This window comes from Heterodontus francisci, chromosome 49, assembly GCF_036365525.1.
Source record: "Heterodontus francisci isolate sHetFra1 chromosome 49, sHetFra1.hap1, whole genome shotgun sequence".
In the NCBI taxonomy this organism is placed as follows: Eukaryota; Metazoa; Chordata; class Chondrichthyes; order Heterodontiformes; family Heterodontidae; genus Heterodontus; species Heterodontus francisci.
The window spans coordinates 13,836,931-13,852,909 of NC_090419.1; the positions used below are offsets into that span (position 1 = coordinate 13,836,931).

The 15,979-nt window shown below is 50.9% G+C and overlaps 1 protein-coding gene across 1 annotated transcript in view; it reads left to right on the forward strand.

The window, feature by feature from the left end:
- The window catches only part of mecp2 (methyl CpG binding protein 2), a 54,351-nt gene extending 44,555 nt beyond the window's left edge, over window positions 1-9,796 (forward strand). The window contains 7 exon segments of the mRNA XM_068024192.1: window positions 6,193-6,302; window positions 6,305-6,371; window positions 6,373-6,551; window positions 6,554-6,740; window positions 6,742-6,785; window positions 6,788-6,859; window positions 6,862-9,796. Of these exon segments, the coding sequence (XP_067880293.1) occupies window positions 6,193-6,302; window positions 6,305-6,371; window positions 6,373-6,551; window positions 6,554-6,740; window positions 6,742-6,785; window positions 6,788-6,859; window positions 6,862-7,250 (1,048 nt within the window). The 3' untranslated portion in view covers window positions 7,251-9,796.
- Window positions 9,797-15,979: the final 6,183 nt, after the last annotated feature.

Genomic DNA, 15,979 nt, shown 5'->3' on the forward strand with positions numbered 1-15,979 from the left:
CACTAAACTTCTCAGCTCAGCTGCCTGGAGTGAGCTTCTCGTGTGTCTAACTGGGGAGATATAAGGAAGAACTTGATAAAAGACTGGTAATTTATCAGGCTCAGCTATATGAGTGCTATTAAGAATGGAAATAAAAACAAAATGCTGGAAACACTCAGGTCAGGCCGCATCACTCTGTCTCTCATAGAATCATAGAAAGTTTAAGGCGCAGAAAGAGGCCACTTGGCCCATCGTGTCTGTGCCGGCTGAAAAACGATCCACCTATTCTAATCCCACCTTCCAGCATTTGGTCTGGAGCCCTGCAGATTACAGCACTTGTGCATATCCAGACTCCTTTTGAATGAGTTGAGGGTCTCTGCCTCAACTACCCTTTCAGGCAGTGAGTTCCAGACCCCCAACACCCTCTTAGTGGAAATCCTTTTCCTCATCTCCCCTCTAATCCTTCTACCAATCACTTTAAATCTATGCCCCCTCATCACCAACCTCTCTGCTAAGGTGAATAGACCCTTCACCTCCACTCTATCCAGGCCCCTTAAAATTTTGTACATTTCAATCAGATCTTCCCTCAGCCTTCTCTGTTCCAAGGAGAACAACCTCAGCCTATCCAATCTTTCCTCATAGCTGCATTTCTCCAGTCCTGGCAGCATCCTCGTAAATCTCCTCTGTACCCTCTCTAGTGCAACTACATCCATTCTGTAATGAGGTGACCAGAACTGCACACAGTGCTCAAGTTGTGGCCTAACCAATGAGTTATACAGTTCCAGTATAACCTCCCTGCTCTTATATTCTGTACCTCGGCTAATAAAGGAAAGGATTCCACATGTCTTCTTAACCAACTTATCGACCTGTCCTGCTACCTTCTGGGATCTGTGGACATTCATTCCAAGGTTCCTCACTTACTCTACACTTCTCAGTATTCTCCCATTAATCATGTATTCCTTTGTTTGACCTCCCCAAATGCATCACCTCACATTTCTCCAAGTTGAATTCCATTTGACCAGACCATCAATATCTTCCTGCAGCTATCCTCCTCGCTATTGACCATGTGGCCAGTCTTTGTGTCATTGACAAACTTCTTGATCATGCCCCCCCCTACATTTACATCCAAATTGTTACTATGTTACCAGAAACAGCAAGGGACCCAGTACTGAGCCCTGTGGAACGCTACTGGAAACAGCCCTCCAGTTGCTAAAACACCCGTCAACAATTACCCTTTGTTTCTTGCCACTGAGCCAATTTTGTATCCACCTTGCTGCATTTCCGTGGATCTCATGGGATTTTTAACCAGTCTGCCACGTGAGATCTTGTCAAAAGCCTTGCTAAAATCCATGTAGACCACATCAACTGCACGACCCTCATCGATCTTCCTTGTTGCTACTTCAAAACATTCGACAAGTTGGTCAAACAAGATCTTCCCTTAACAAATCCACGCTGACTATCCTTGATTAACCTGTGCCTTTCTAAGTGACAGTTTATCCAGTCGCTCAGAATAGATTCCAATAATTTGTCCACTACTGAGAGACTGACTGGCCTGTCATTATTCGGTCAATCCTTCGCTTCCTTTTTAAACAGAGGTACAACGTTCGCAATTCTCCAATCCTCTGGCACCACACCTGTATCCAGTGAGGACTGGAAAATGATGGTCAGACCGTCTGCTATTGCCTCTCTTGCTTCTTTTAACAGCCTAGGGTACATTTCATCTGGCCCTGGTGATTTCTCAACTTTCAAGGATGCTAATCCCATTAATACTTCCTCCTTCCCTATGTTTATCACATCCAATACGTCACACTCATCCTTAACTACAATATCTGCATCGTTCTCCTCTTTTGTGAAGACAGACGCAAGGTATTCATCAAGAACCATACCAATATCTTCCGCCCCTACACATAGGTTGCATTTTTTGGTCTTTTATGAGCCCTGCTCTCTCCTAAGTTATCCTCTTACTCTTAATGTATTGATAAAACATCTTTGGGTTCACCTTGATCTTGCTTGCCAATATTCTTTCATGACCTCTCTTTGCTTTAGATTAGATTAGATTAGAGATACAGCACTGAAACAGGCCCTTCGGCCCACCGAGTCTGTGCCGAACATCAACCACCCATTTTTTATACTAATCCTACACTAATCCCATATTCCCAACAAACATCCCCACCTGTCCCTATATTTCCCTACCACCTACCTATACTAGTGACAATTTATAATGGCCAATATACCTATCAACCTGCAAGTCTTTTGGCTTGTGGGAGGAAACCGGAGCACCTGGAGAAAACCCACGCAGACACAGGGAGAACTTGCAAACTCCACACAGGCAGTACCCGGAATCGAACCCGGGTCCCTGGAGCTGTGAGGCTGCGGTGCTAACCACTGCGCCACTGTTTTCCTAAATTCCTTTTTGATTTCACCCCTCCACTTGCTATGTTCCTGACTCGCTCTCGCTCTCGCTCTCGCTCGCTCTCTCTCTCTCTCTCTCTCTCTCTCTCTCTCTCTCTCTCTCTTCTCTCTCTCTCTCTCTCTCTCTCTCTCATCTCTCTCTCTCTCTCTTCTCTCTCTCTCTCATCTCTCTCTCTCACTTCCCCCCCCCCCACTCTCCACTCTCCCCCCCCACTCTCCTCTTCCCCCCCCCCACTCCCTCTCCTCCCCCCCCCACTCACCTCTCTCCCCCCCCCCCCACTCTACTCCCCCCCCCCCCCACACTCCACCCCCCCCCCCCCACTCTCCTCACCCCCCCCCACTCTCCTCTCTCCCCCCCCCCACTCTCCTCTCCCCCCCCACTCTCCTCTCCCCCCCCCCACTCCTCTCTCCCCCCCCCCCCACTTCCTCTCTCCCCCCCCCCCCCACTCTCCTCTCTCCCCCCCCCCCCCACTCTCCTCTCTCCCCCCCCCCCCCACTCTCCTCCCCCCCCCCACTCCCTCTCTCCCCCCCCCCACTCTCCTCTCTCTCCCCCCCCCCCACTCTCCTCTCTCCCCCCCCCCCCACTCTCCTCTCTCCCCCCCCCCCCACTCTCCTCTCTCCCCCCCCCACTCTCCTCTCACCCCCCCCCACTCTCCTCTCTTCCCCCCCCCACTCCTCTCTTCCCCCCCCCACTCTCCTCTCTTCCCCCCCCCCACTCTCCTCTCTTCCCCCCCCCACTCTCCTCTCTTCCCCCCCCCCCTCTCCTCTCTCCCCCCCCCCCACTTATCCTCTCTCCCCCCCCCCACTCTCATCTCTCCCCCCCCCCCCACTCTCATCTCTCCCCCCCCCCCACTCTCCTCTCTCCCCCCCCCCCCACTCTCCTCTCCCCCCCCCCCCCACTCTCCTCTCTCCCCCCCCCCCCACTCTCCTCTCTCCCCCCCCCCCCCACTCTCCTCTCTCCCCCCCCCCCACTCTCCTCTCTCCCCCCCCCCCCACTCTCCTCTCTCTCCCCCCCCACTCTCCTCTCTCTCCCCCCCCCACTCTCCTCTCTCTCCCCCCCCCACTCTCCTCTCTCTCCCCCCCCCCCACTCTCCTCTCTTCCCCCCCCCACTCTCCTCTCTTCCCCCCCCCACTCTCCTCTCTTCCCCCCCCCACTCTCCTCTCTTCCCCCCCCCACTCTCCTCTCTTCCCCCCCCCCACTCTCCTCTCTTCCCCCCCCCACTCTCCTCTCTTCCCCCCCCCACTCTCCTCTCTTCCCCCCCCCACTCTCCTCTCTTCCCCCCCCCCCACTCTCCTCTCTTCCCCCCCCCCACTCTCCTCTCTTCCCCCCCCCCACTCTCCTCTCTCCCCCCCCCACCTCTCCTCTCTTCCCCCCCCCACTCTCCTCTCTTCCCCCCCCCACTCCCTCTCTTCCCCCCCTCGTCTCTCCCCCTTCCCCCCCCCCACTCTCCTCTCTTCCCCCCCCCCACTCTCCTCTCTTCCCCCCCCCCCACTCTCCTCTCTCCCCCCCCCACTCTCCTCTCTTCCCCCCCCCACTCTCCTCTCTTCCCCCCCCCCACACTCCTCTCTTCCCCCCCCCCACTCTCCTCTCTTCCCCCCCCCCCCACTTATCCTCTCCCCCCCCCCCACTCTCATCTCTCCCCCCCCCCCCACTCTCATCTCTCCCCCCCCCCCACTCTCATCTCTCCCCCCCCCCCCCACTCTCATCTCTCCCCCCCCCCCCCACTTATCCTCTCTCCCCCCCCCACTTATCCTCTCTCCCCCCCCCCCACTCTCATCTCTCCCCCCCCCCCCCCACTCTCATCTCTCTCCCCCCCCCACTCTCCTCTCTCCCCCCCCCCCACTCTCCTCTCTCCCCCTCCCCCCCACCCCCCCACTCTCCTCTCTCCCCCCCCCCCCCACTCTCCTCTCTCCCCCCCCCCACTCTCCTCTCTCCCCCCCCCCCCACTCTCCTCTCTCCCCCCCCCCCCACTCTCCTCTCTCTCCCCCCCCCCACTCTCCTCTCTCTCCCCCCCCCCACTCTCCTCTCTCTCCCCCCCCCCCACTCTCCTCTCTCTCCCCCCCCCCACTCTCCTCTCTCTCCCCCCCCCCACTCTCCTCTCTCTCCCCCCCCCCACTCTCCTCTCTCTCCCCCCCCCACTCTCCTCTCTCTCCCCCCCCCACTCTCCTCTCTCTCCCCCCCCCACTCTCCTCTCTCTCCCCCCCCCCACTCTCCTCTCTTCCCCCCCCCACTCTCCTCTCTTCCCCCCCCCCACTCTCCTCTCTTCCCCCCCCCCCACTCTCCTCTCTTCCCCCCCCCCACTCTCCTCTCTTCCCCCCCCCCACTCTCCTCTCTTCCCCCCCCCCCACTCTCCTCTCTTCCCCCCCCCCACTCTCCTCTCTTCCCCCCCCCCCACTCTCCCCTCTTCCCCCCCCCCACTCTCCTCTCTTCCCCCCCCCCACTCTCCTCTCTTCCCCCCCCCCCACTCTCCTCTCTTCCCCCCCCCCCACTCTCCTCTCTTCCCCCCCCCACTCTCCTCTCTTCCCCCCCCCACTCTCCTCTCTTCCCCCCCCCCCACTCTCCTCTCTTCCCCCCCCCACTCTCCTCTCTTCCCCCCCCCCACTCTCCTCTCTTCCCCCCCCCCCACTCTCCTCTCTTCCCCCCCCCCACTCTCCTCTCTTCCCCCCCCCCCACTTATCCTCTCTCCCCCCCCCCCACTCTCATCTCTCCCCCCCCCCCACTCTCCTCTCTCCCCCCCCCCCACTCTCCTCTCTCCCCCCCCCCACTCTCCTCTCTCCCCCCCCCCCCACTCTCCTCTCTCTCCCCCCCCCACTCTCCTCTCTCTCCCCCCCCACTCTCCTCTCTCTCCCCCCCCCACTCTCCTCTCTCTCCCCCCCCCACTCTCCTCTCTCTCCCCCCCCCCACTCTCCTCTCTCTCCCCCCCCCACTCTCCTCTCTCTCCCCCCCCCACTCTCCTCTCTCTCCCCCCCCCACTCTCCTCTCTCTCCCCCCCCCGCACTCTCCTCTCTCTCTCCCCCCCCGCACTCTCCTCTCTCTCTCCCCCCCCCGCACTCTCCTCTCTCTCTCCCCCCCCGCACTCTCCTCTCTCTCTCCCCCCCCCCCACTCTCCTCTCTCTCTCCCCCCCCACTCTCCTCTCTCTCTCCCCCCCCCACTCTCCTCTCTCTCTCCCCCCCCCACTCTCCTCTCTTCCCCCCCCCCCACTCTCCTCTCTTCCCCCCCCCACTCTCCTCTCTTCCCCCTCCCTCCCTCTGTCGCTCGTTGTCTGTCCCTCCCTCTTTCCCCCCCCACCCACCCAATGCTTCAAGGAGGTTAGGTAGCCGAGCTGATAACTGAGGCTCTTCTCATTTGGCTCCAGCTAATCCTGCAAGCCAGTTTCCTTGTGGTTAAGATGATCTTGGGCAGGTAGTGGGAACCGTATCCGTGTACTGTGATGGAAGGCTGCATGGTTTTAGCTGGTTAAACTCCAGCAGTACTGGGGTGTCCAAATGCCTCAGCTCATACCAGCCCCCAGCTGAAATCCCCAGTTGTAGGTAAATGAAGTGTGTTTCTATGGAGGAAGAGTTGTGTACTCTGTTTTGGTCAAGCAGAAATTCTATCCTGTGTGACTAGCTTGGAGAATGTTAAAGTGCAATGAAGGGTTCCCACTCGTGTCCGTTAACTGGCTGACCAAAACAAAAGCTAGGGCTGTCACTAGGAGTGGTGGTACAGTAACCAGCAACAGCTTGCAACTTTAAAGTGCATTTATTGAGCATGTTTGTCACATCTCCATTTTTACGCTTACATTTCTTTTGTCCTGCAGCCCACAAGGCAAGGCGTTTCGTTCCAAAGTGGAGCTCCTAGCACACTTCGAGAAGGTTGGAGATACCACCCTCGACCCCAGTGACTTTGACTTCACGGTCACAGGTCGAGGAGTCCCTCGAGGAGAGAGAAGAAACCGCCCAAAAAGACGAAGAGCCCAAATCAACTGGCACAGGGAGAGGCGGGGCAGGCCAAAAGGGAGCGGCAAGGACAAGAGGGTACAGAAAGGCGGCCCGTCGAAAAGGTTGTCAGACAAAAGCGCAGCAAAGCTCTTGGTTAAAATGCCTTTCTCGGCTCCCCTGTTGCAGAAAGCCGAAGGAGCCACGTCTTCCACACAGCAGCTTCCGAAGGTGCGGAAAGGTGGCCTGGAAGGAAGAGGAAGTCTGACGTTGAGCCCCAGGCTGTCCCGAAGAAGAGGGGCAGAAAGCCCGGTGGGGGCAGCGTGGTGCCAGCAGTGAAGAAGAAAATTGTCAAGGAATCTTCCATCAAGCCTGAAGAAGTGACTGTTTTGCCAATCAAAAAGAGGAACCTGGGGGAGGAGAGCTCTCCCTGAAAAGAGAAAAAGCACGCGCATCTTCGAAGAGGACACCAGTGTGCAGTGGTGGGAAGCTCTGTAGTAAAAGAGAGCATCCAACCCGAACAGTCAGCGGACGCTGGGGAGAAAAGTGGAAAGGACAGAAAAGCATTAAAAGTGTGATTCACAAGGCGAGAGAGGGGAGCCCAAAAGGCAGGAGTTTCAAGAAGGAGTCCCATCACCCTGCCGACCCCAAGGAGTCGGGACCGAAGGAGGTGACTGCTCAAGAGGCGGAGAGCTCCAAGGACAGGAGGAGCCCCTCAGAACCCAAAGACTTGAGCACTAGAGCGTGCGTCGAGGAGAAGCCTCCGCGAAGCAGACCCGAGGCTGACCTGCTTCCAAAGGAGCCCTCAAAGACTGAGCTTGCAGAGAAGGGCAAATTGAGAGGCGAGGGTGATCAGAGGGGCGTCATCTCGACTGTGCCGAGGCCGAGCAGAGAAGAGTCTGCAGATACTCGGGCAACCGTTTCGGAGAGAGTTAGCTGACTTTGATAGGAAGAAGGAAAAAAAAATGAACGAGGCAGCTGTTGTGTCTTTTTCTCCTTGTGAGTAGGGCTCTAACGAAGGCTTTCCAGAGCAGTGATGCTGAACCTCGAAGCTTATATGGGGCAAGATTTAATTTCTAATTTCTTCCTTGAATTGTTTGCATCTGTTAGGTGGTCAAGTGTTCAGTCTGTCTTTGTGTTTTGTTTGGCCCTTGAAAAGATAGCAAGTGAGAGGATGTTCCTTCCCCACTACCCCCTCGCCCTCCTCCTCTTCCGCTCAGAAAAAAACAAAAAGGCAAAAGCCAAAAGCTCACCGTGTCTTCTGTGATGCGACTGCAGAGCCCACCGTCAGTCAATAGGATGTTAGGGATGTCCCCCGCCCTCCCCCTCACCCCCTCCCAAGTTGCTAAGGCCTTAGATCAATGGATATCGAAACTTTTCCAGCCCCATGTCCAATTTTACAGAGTCTAGTGTTGAACTCAGAGTCCACGTTGTGGGGGTGGGGTAGGGCGAAAGTTGGTGCAGTGATGGTGATATGCCCCTTAAATGTCTGTAGCCAGCTTTGCAATTGTCTCAATGTAGTGCTTACTAGATGTGCAACTGACATCTGGAGGCAGGAGACCAATAATGCACCAACTTTCTGTTTTAAAATTACGCTGACGGCTTGCCCAGTTTGGGGGACCTTGGATTCTTTTCTACGATGTCCTTATTGGAGAGTCGACCGTCCATTGTGTGCAAGGGCACTTGGCAAGGTCTGCCACTGGGTAGATGGCTGAGTAGCGGGTAGTCCGTTTGGTGAATGGCTCGAGTGCGAGGCTCATTGCCGCTCGCAACCATTGCCTCAGCAGAGAGACTTTTGCTAGTTATGTTGGGCCTGAAAATGGAGCGCACATCTTGTTAAATAAGCCCACCTTTGATGTAAGGAATCCTGCACCCTCAGCTGTGCTGTAAAAGGGACACTTTTCCACATCGTAACAAATGATGGCACAGAGCATGTCCAAGTGAGCTGTGGTGAAGGTGGATGAGCAAGGCGTTTTATTGCACCTGTGAGTACAGCTTGAACTATGTATACTTAAGCAAAAGACGCCAACTTGCGTGCCCACCCTCCTGCCCTGAATTTCCATAAACTGAGACGGATGCTCATGCACTGGCTTGACTTGTGAAATTAGTGAGGGTGCGCATAATGGCCTGGATTCCTGAGGTGAAGTGTATGACATAGTGAGGCAATGTTGAAGCAGCCTGGGATAGGGAATGGCTGACACCAAAACTATTCTGAGCCCTCTTCAAACCAGAATGAAGGTTGTCAATTTTGATCAGGTGCTGATTGTTGGTACAGAACTGGGCTGGTGGTGGGGAGGGCAGTGTAGGAGAGGGGGGGAGGAAGAGGGTGTGATTTTATAAAGGTGATCTCCTTTATGTGGAGGGGAGCCCTTACCTCTTACTGTGAACAGTATGTTTTTCTCTCTAAATGGGCTGGGATACATTTTGTGTTTGTCAAAGCCCCAAGTACTTCACGAGGAGTTTTGGGGAGAGGGGCAGCCTTCTATATTTCAACAGTTGGGCTTTTCCCTTCCTTTTTTTAAAGGATGGTAGTGACGAGGGGGACAGAATTATGTAGCAAGTTTTCAAAGCCACAGAAGCCTCTTTAGATGGTTATGCACTGCTCACCGATTTCCCGAATGCAGCAGGTCTTGTGACTTGCTCCAACCGTGTATATTTTTTTAAACCCGTCTGCTGTCGGGTGACGCTCACAGATGAACTCTCCTTACCCCTAAATTGTAGCCTACACCTTTTCATAAATCTGAGAATCCATGGATGGCCTTGTTATCGAGCAAGCTCGTGACTAAACTGTGTGTGGAGCACTCCATGAATAAACCGCCTTCAGCCTTGGTTTTAGAAATTCAATCTTGCTGCAGTTCTGTCTCGTGGGAAAGTCGCTGCCTCTGATTTGTGGGTGGTGAGAGGAAGAACTAAATGGTGGGGGGTGGGGTAGTGGGGGGGGGGGGTGTGGCGGGGGATGGGGTTAAAAAAAAAAGTATCCAAAAATGACCAACTTTTTTTATATAAGACAAATAGATCAGTGGAGTATAGTTGTCCCAAGATAGTGTTCTGTCTATGTCCCACATTAGACTGTTGATTCGATATTGTGTCCGAGAGAGAGCAAACTCCGTGCTTCCGCTGTACTACGTTGAAGGTTGCAAACACTTTGAAACAGTTGCTGTATTCTGCCATCGGTAAAACCGACCTGGTTTTCTAGTCCCATCTTTCTGCTGAGCAGCCATGGGCTGTCTGCTAGCCTTGAATCTTATTCTTCCTGCTTGCACTGTCGACTAGAGGATTTTACAGTACTGTAGCCTGTCCTTTATATCATATTATTTATATCTTAAGAGTTTTGATTGTGTTTTTTTAAAAACAAAAGGTATATTCCTGTCAGGCTGCCTGCAATGTGCTGACACCCTACACTTCCAAACATTTGACTGACCTTTTAAAATGGCACCAGCAGCTCTAACTGTTTTTAAAAAAAAAAATAAAGCCTGGGTCCAGTTGTTCTCTCCGTTTTTGTTTTTGCTTGCCATCTTCGACGTTAAGGGAAGAGCATTGGACCCAGTGGCTGTTTAGGACAGTCCTGTCATCTAGTCACAGAGTATCACTGTGGGCAGATGACCACAGCTTAGAACATGCTGCAGAAAGTAGAAATTGTTGCCAAGGGTGCCACGAAAGGAGACTGGAGAGTTCAGGGGAAAGGGAATGGTATATGACTGGTATTTTGAAAGAATGGTACCCGCAAGATTGTGTATGTTGCATTGATAATGGCAGCATGTTCTTTCTTCACGTATTTCTCCCAGCTATCTCCTCAATTGATTGCAACAATCATGATCAGAAATCCTATACTCTTTTTAAATACTGGCCATGTTATTGATGTGCTCAGTATAAAGGCCATTGACCCAATCATTTGTGTTAATGTATTATTGTGGGGGACTCTTCCCTTTCTTTTCCTCCCCTCTCCAGCCAGCTAAAGTGGATTACGGTGGAACTGCTGAATGTGTAACCACCACCCCTGGCCCAGCCACCACCAGCACCCAATCAGGGCCAGACTCTCTGACTAGATAGATGTAACAGAAGGCAGTGACTGAATGCAGACAGCTTCTTAGTGTCAGAGCTTCAAACGCTGTAACACGGGGCTAAGATGACTTATTCTGGATTAACCTGGTTGGCACTGTTGACGTGCTGTGGATTGAAGCTATACTTTGCGGGAGGGAGTATTTTGTTTCAATTGCGCCCTTCTGCGGAGTTGTGCTATGAGGCAAGTGCACAGCTCATGTATACAGATGTCCTCTGTGCTAAAGAGGTAGTAGTGTTCCTGCAAACCTGTGTTCTGAGATAGAAAGTCAAATTGTGGCGTGCATTTGAGCTTGTGTATTTTCTATATTTTTTTTTCCCATCAGTAGCGTGCAAATGTTGAGCAAAGCACTGTTTGAGTCCTGACTTGCTGTAATTCAAGTTTGCAAAAGGGTGTGCTGGTACGTAAGAGGTGAGGATTCTACAGGGCTGTGTAAACTAGATTGCAGGTGCCTACAGCGAGGTTGGAATTTGTATCTTCCTCTCCCTCCTGCTGCGCCCCACTCCCCCTATCCGGATCTTGAGGGGGGAGGGTGGGGGAGCAATTCCCCCTGCTCTTCCAAATAATACCATTGGATCTTTTGCAGCAACCTAAGCAGGCAGACAGGGACTTGGTTTAATGTGTCACTTGAATTTCTCACCCCTCCTCCAGGTACAATTAAGCACTTTTTTTTTTGAACGCCTTAACATGCACTAAATTGCACCTTTTTTAAAGGAAGTTTATATTTATCGTATCTGTGAGTGTACTCCTCTATGTACAACCATTCAGTCCCTTATTGTCATCTACTCCATTACAGATTCATTAGCTATTTAGTTGGTCTCAGTAACAAAACTGACATTTCTCCACTAAGCAGTGGCCATAGATATATTTTTCAAATGAGGAAAGCCTCCAAATTGTGGTGCTCCTGCATATACATCTGCTTTTCTGTGTGGGTGCCGTCTTTCCGACATGCTTGTGTGATAACGCAAGTGTGTTAGTTCCGTCTTTGCTGCAAAGCACTGGTGGCTTTTCTTGGCATAAAATTCTACTGCTTTGAGTGTGCATTCTGCAAACATCTGAAAAAATTTTGCTTTGTGTTTCATCTGGGTCTCCCTTCCCAACTACCCTCCCATCCCTGAAAGCTCTAGCCAGCGGCCCCTCTAGGCACCTGCACTGCAATCGACATCGGCCTGATGAGATTTTATTTCCTACTTCTTGGCACTACCAGTTCACTTGCAGTACATAGGGCAGGGTGGGATCTGGGAGCAGCTGGTTTCTCGCTTTGCCCAGCTTAATCAAATTCGACTTCCTCCAGTTTACCATAATTTCGCGAGTCTTTAACTGCAGTCGTCGGTAAAGTCCTTGGACTAAGGATTTTACTGCCAGAGGAAAGCACTCGGCTTGCATTAATAGCAAAGTGTTACATCATCAGCATCGACGAGAGGGGTGGAAGAGAGAGAAAGAATCCAACTGATTTTTTTTTTGAAACATTGAGCATAGGAATTTCTGAAATTTAAAGAGGTGTTTTTTTTTTTACTGTCCTGTGTGCTTATTGAAATGAGCAGGCCAAGCTGCATTGTCTTGCACACTGTGGACCTACTCGATGTACGCTTTCATCATGGGGACTAAAGCAACGTAGTGCCTTGACAGGTGAATTTAGGTGACAACTTTTTTTATGACTGACTTTTCTCAATCCATGTAATGTTTATTGAAAATTTCCTTCTGCAGTTTTATTCAATATTTAACAATTAATTTTCTGTAAAGTATTAACCTAAATTCATTTTGCAAGACTATCAACATCATATTGTCACTTCTGTTGTTTGTTGGTACCAGTATGCTGTGGGGGGAGGAAATCACACCTAAGTCAACACACTCCTGTGTGATTCCTTCAGACGACTCCCCATCACTAGTGACAAGCCTGTAACCATCCATATCCCTGAACCCTAAAGTTGCACAGCTCAAAATTCGCTCTTGTGCCAGGACTGACAGGATCAGAATGTGTCACCGATCCGAGTGAAAGGCAGAGACGAGTACAAACTTGAGCACTTTGGATTTTCCAATTCTTCCACATCTTCAATCACAGGCCAGTAAAAGAAATACTGCACCTCTCTTTTTCTTACGGCTCACTTTATTGTGAATTAGTAAGTAGGTTTGAAATCGGAGGCTTGAGTAGGACGGTTTGATGACCTTTGCTGCTTCAGGAGGTGTGATTTTATTCATGTTGTAACTTTGGGTGGGATGGCGAGATGTGGGGGAGGATGGGTGAACTTGTGCCTATTGAGGTTGACGGACAATCCCAAAAGGTCTAAGGCAACCTTTGGGAATGCGCACCTTTTGTGCTGGTGCGGATGCAGAATTTGGGATTAGGGATCCCGGTTCATTGTTCATCCAGGACTGCTTTGATCTAACATCAAACATAGGAAGAAAGGAAAGCAGGTGCTGGCTGGGGTATACTGACTATTTCCCTTTGTAACCCTTTAGAACAATGGGGCAATTCAGATGACTCTGCTGCTTTAATTTGGATGTTGTACCACAGCCAATGGTTTCGGGCAGGCTTTTATCTGCCAGTAGTTTTATTTTACTTACCTCGCACTCTCTTTTCTCTGTTATCCGGGACTGAAACAGCTCTGAGCAATTCCACTGTAAAAGCTTGCGTTCTGCATGAGAGACTACTTAAACCTGCCTTGTGACATCAAGACTCATAATTACCGAATGGTTGTTCACTATTAATGCGTTCTGCAGTCTGCTGCATGCTGGCGTTTGGTTTTATTTTCCTCAACGTCATGTGGCTGCCCATGTTACAGAACTAGCAGCTTGCACTTGCAATTTAATCCACTGAGCTCAGAAGGTCGAAGCCTGCTATCTTTTTTTTAAAAAAAAAGACCAGCCAGGGGATACTTCTCACAGTTTTACTTTGTGTGGTTTGAAACCTTCATTGCAGTTGTGTTTAAGGAGGTGGGGGGAAGCCCTGCTCTTTACCGGAGGGAAGTGGCACAGTGGGTGTTTCCATCATTTGCTGATTTTTCTTGATGAGCAGCCATTCTTGATCTTAGCGCAGCTTTCCGAAAGGCACCCTGTACTTGTGTGCTGTTGCACTCGGCAGCAACGCTGCAGGTCACTCGGGAGACTGCAGAAAAAGCACAGCGTTGAGTCAGATAAATTTCAGATGCTGGTTGACTGCCCTCTTTATCCTGGCAGCACCGACTGGCAGGTTCCACTAAATAAAGGAACGTGGGATTATAGAAACTGGGTGGCCCGCATGGCCCAGCCAGCTCCTCCTATTTCGTTCGATCTCAGCAGCTCCTGGATTCCATTCTCTGCCATTTTAGAAGGGGTGCAAAACTACCATCCTGTTAAATTCTTGTCGTCGTAGCATGATTTACCCAGCAAGGTTGTGTGCTGGGAGGCGAAGGAACAGCCCTAACAAAAAGAATTCAGATCTCGATTGTATGCGCCCAGGCTGAGTTTAAAAACGAGTGTGAAGGCAAGATCAAAAGTGGGAACTGCTGTTTTCAGGAGCTGAGTTTATAAAGAATGCTGCAGTGCCCAGACTGATCAGCTGTGTCACTGTCTTGCAGTGTTTCCTATAAGTACAGTGGTGCAGTTATGGGAAAAGGCAGGCACTGGTTTGCTGATTGTCTTTTAAGATTACAGTGCTGAGATTTAACTGTGTGGACCCTCAACGATTTAATTCCCACTGTTGACCATTACTAGTACAAAGAGCACGCCAGTCTATAATCTGGCCTGTCTTTTAATGAAAGAGGGAGAAAACCAGAGCAATGTTTGTATTCCTCTGATAAAGGTGATAAAGCTAAGAGGGTCTTCAGAGAAAGGAGAGCTCCTGCAGTTTCAGTTTGTTGTGAGGCAGAGAGCTTCGTTGAGGGAGGGTGGGGAAACGATCAGATCAAACTTGTGGCCAGTATTTCAAGTTAAGGGAGAATCCAGTTCTTTGCCCCATTTCATGAATAACCTAAATGTTAATTCCCTTTTTTCCTTCCCATCCCCGCCCTTATGAAATGGAGGCACACAGGCAATTGTGGGGGGGGGAATGTGAACTAATTGTTACGTGCCAGTTTCAAGCCATGTTTAGGAATGCTGGTGGTTTTCAGTCTTGCCAGTATTTATCATTTTGTTTTGTTTTTTGAATTGTGTTTTAATATGTGCAATTCACTGGAATAGAAGGGAGTAGTGTGGAAGGGGGTGGGGGGGGGAGGGGGAAAGAGAAGTCCTGCATTATGTGATGCAGTTGTGACCTGATCCATCTTCCATCAACCCACTTCTGCGCACACTGCCGTGTCTCAGCTGCAAGGGGCTGTGTTAACTTGTTAAAACTTTGCAGGATTGCTGATTAAGATCAAAGTCCCTCCGTTTTGGCGGGTCCAAGTAGAGAACCTCTGTACGTGCGTCTATAGGACTGAATCCCCACTGTTAATTCTTAATGTTAGAGGTATCTATATACCCGTCATCAAAGACACTGCCAGGTGGGAGGAAATGAACACTAATCCTCCAAAACACCAGTAGAAATCCTGGACTGTAAGTTGACTTAGGTCAGTGTAAATCTGTGGCCCGGCAGTGACTTCCTTATGCTCATTCGGTGCTGGTCTCTGATCAATTCCAGTGACCACGTGAATAGGATCAGTGGGGCTGTGGCTGTTACTTGCCGTCCACATATCGAAGGGATGGAGCTGCGGGCTGCTGCTAAGAGGGGATGGAGCTGTACACAAAACCAGTTGCACCCAATGCATGTCCCGAGACCAGGAATTTTAAATTGTGAAACTTGGTAACCAGGCAACCACTGACTGACTGCAGATGGGTTTACAGGTAGCTGTCAGAGTAACGTTTGGGAATATGGAACCAAACAGCCAGAATGTTTTTTGCACCTTGGAGACGCTGCGGACAAATTTTTCCCTCCTGTTGCAGATAAAAGGTGCCCAAAGCCATTGACGGTTAGGCTCCCATTGCCTGGGAAATTTCACTTGTAAAGTGCATGTTAGCTCACCTCCCTTTGGAAACTGCTGGAAATATGCCATGCCATTGGACTACTCTCATAGTGGCAGCAAATTTCTATTTGACAAAAACAAACAACTCTTTGGGCTGGTTGCAGCATGATGTGACTATCTGGCCACAGTATTGGGGACCTGGCCTCACTTGTCTGCGGAAAACACACTATAGCCTTTACAAGTGGTATTTCTACTGAGTCACGTCCCAGCCAATTGAAAAAAAAATATTATTTTTACTTTCTGAATAGCCCTTCTGTTTCTTTTATTATTATGAATAAAGCAAGATAACTGCACACTTGCTGCCCTGTGCCCAGATGGCCATTGTTACTGTGTCACATTGCTGGTCTCGTCTGAGATCCAGAAACAATAGTTATTTCAGCCTCCTGTTGTGTGCATATATATATATATGTGTGTGTGTGTGTGTGTGTGTGTGTGTGTGTGTGTGTGTGTGTGTGTGTGTGTGTGTGTGGGCATTTTTTTGTTCAGAATATTATAGTTGCACTCGGGCAGTATGGCACAGAGTATGCTATGGAGGTGATCTTGTAATGGTTGGTCAGTCCCATTATAGTGCTAGTTTAGGGAGGTTCCTTTGCAAGAACAATAGCTTGTATTTATATAGCGCCCTTAATG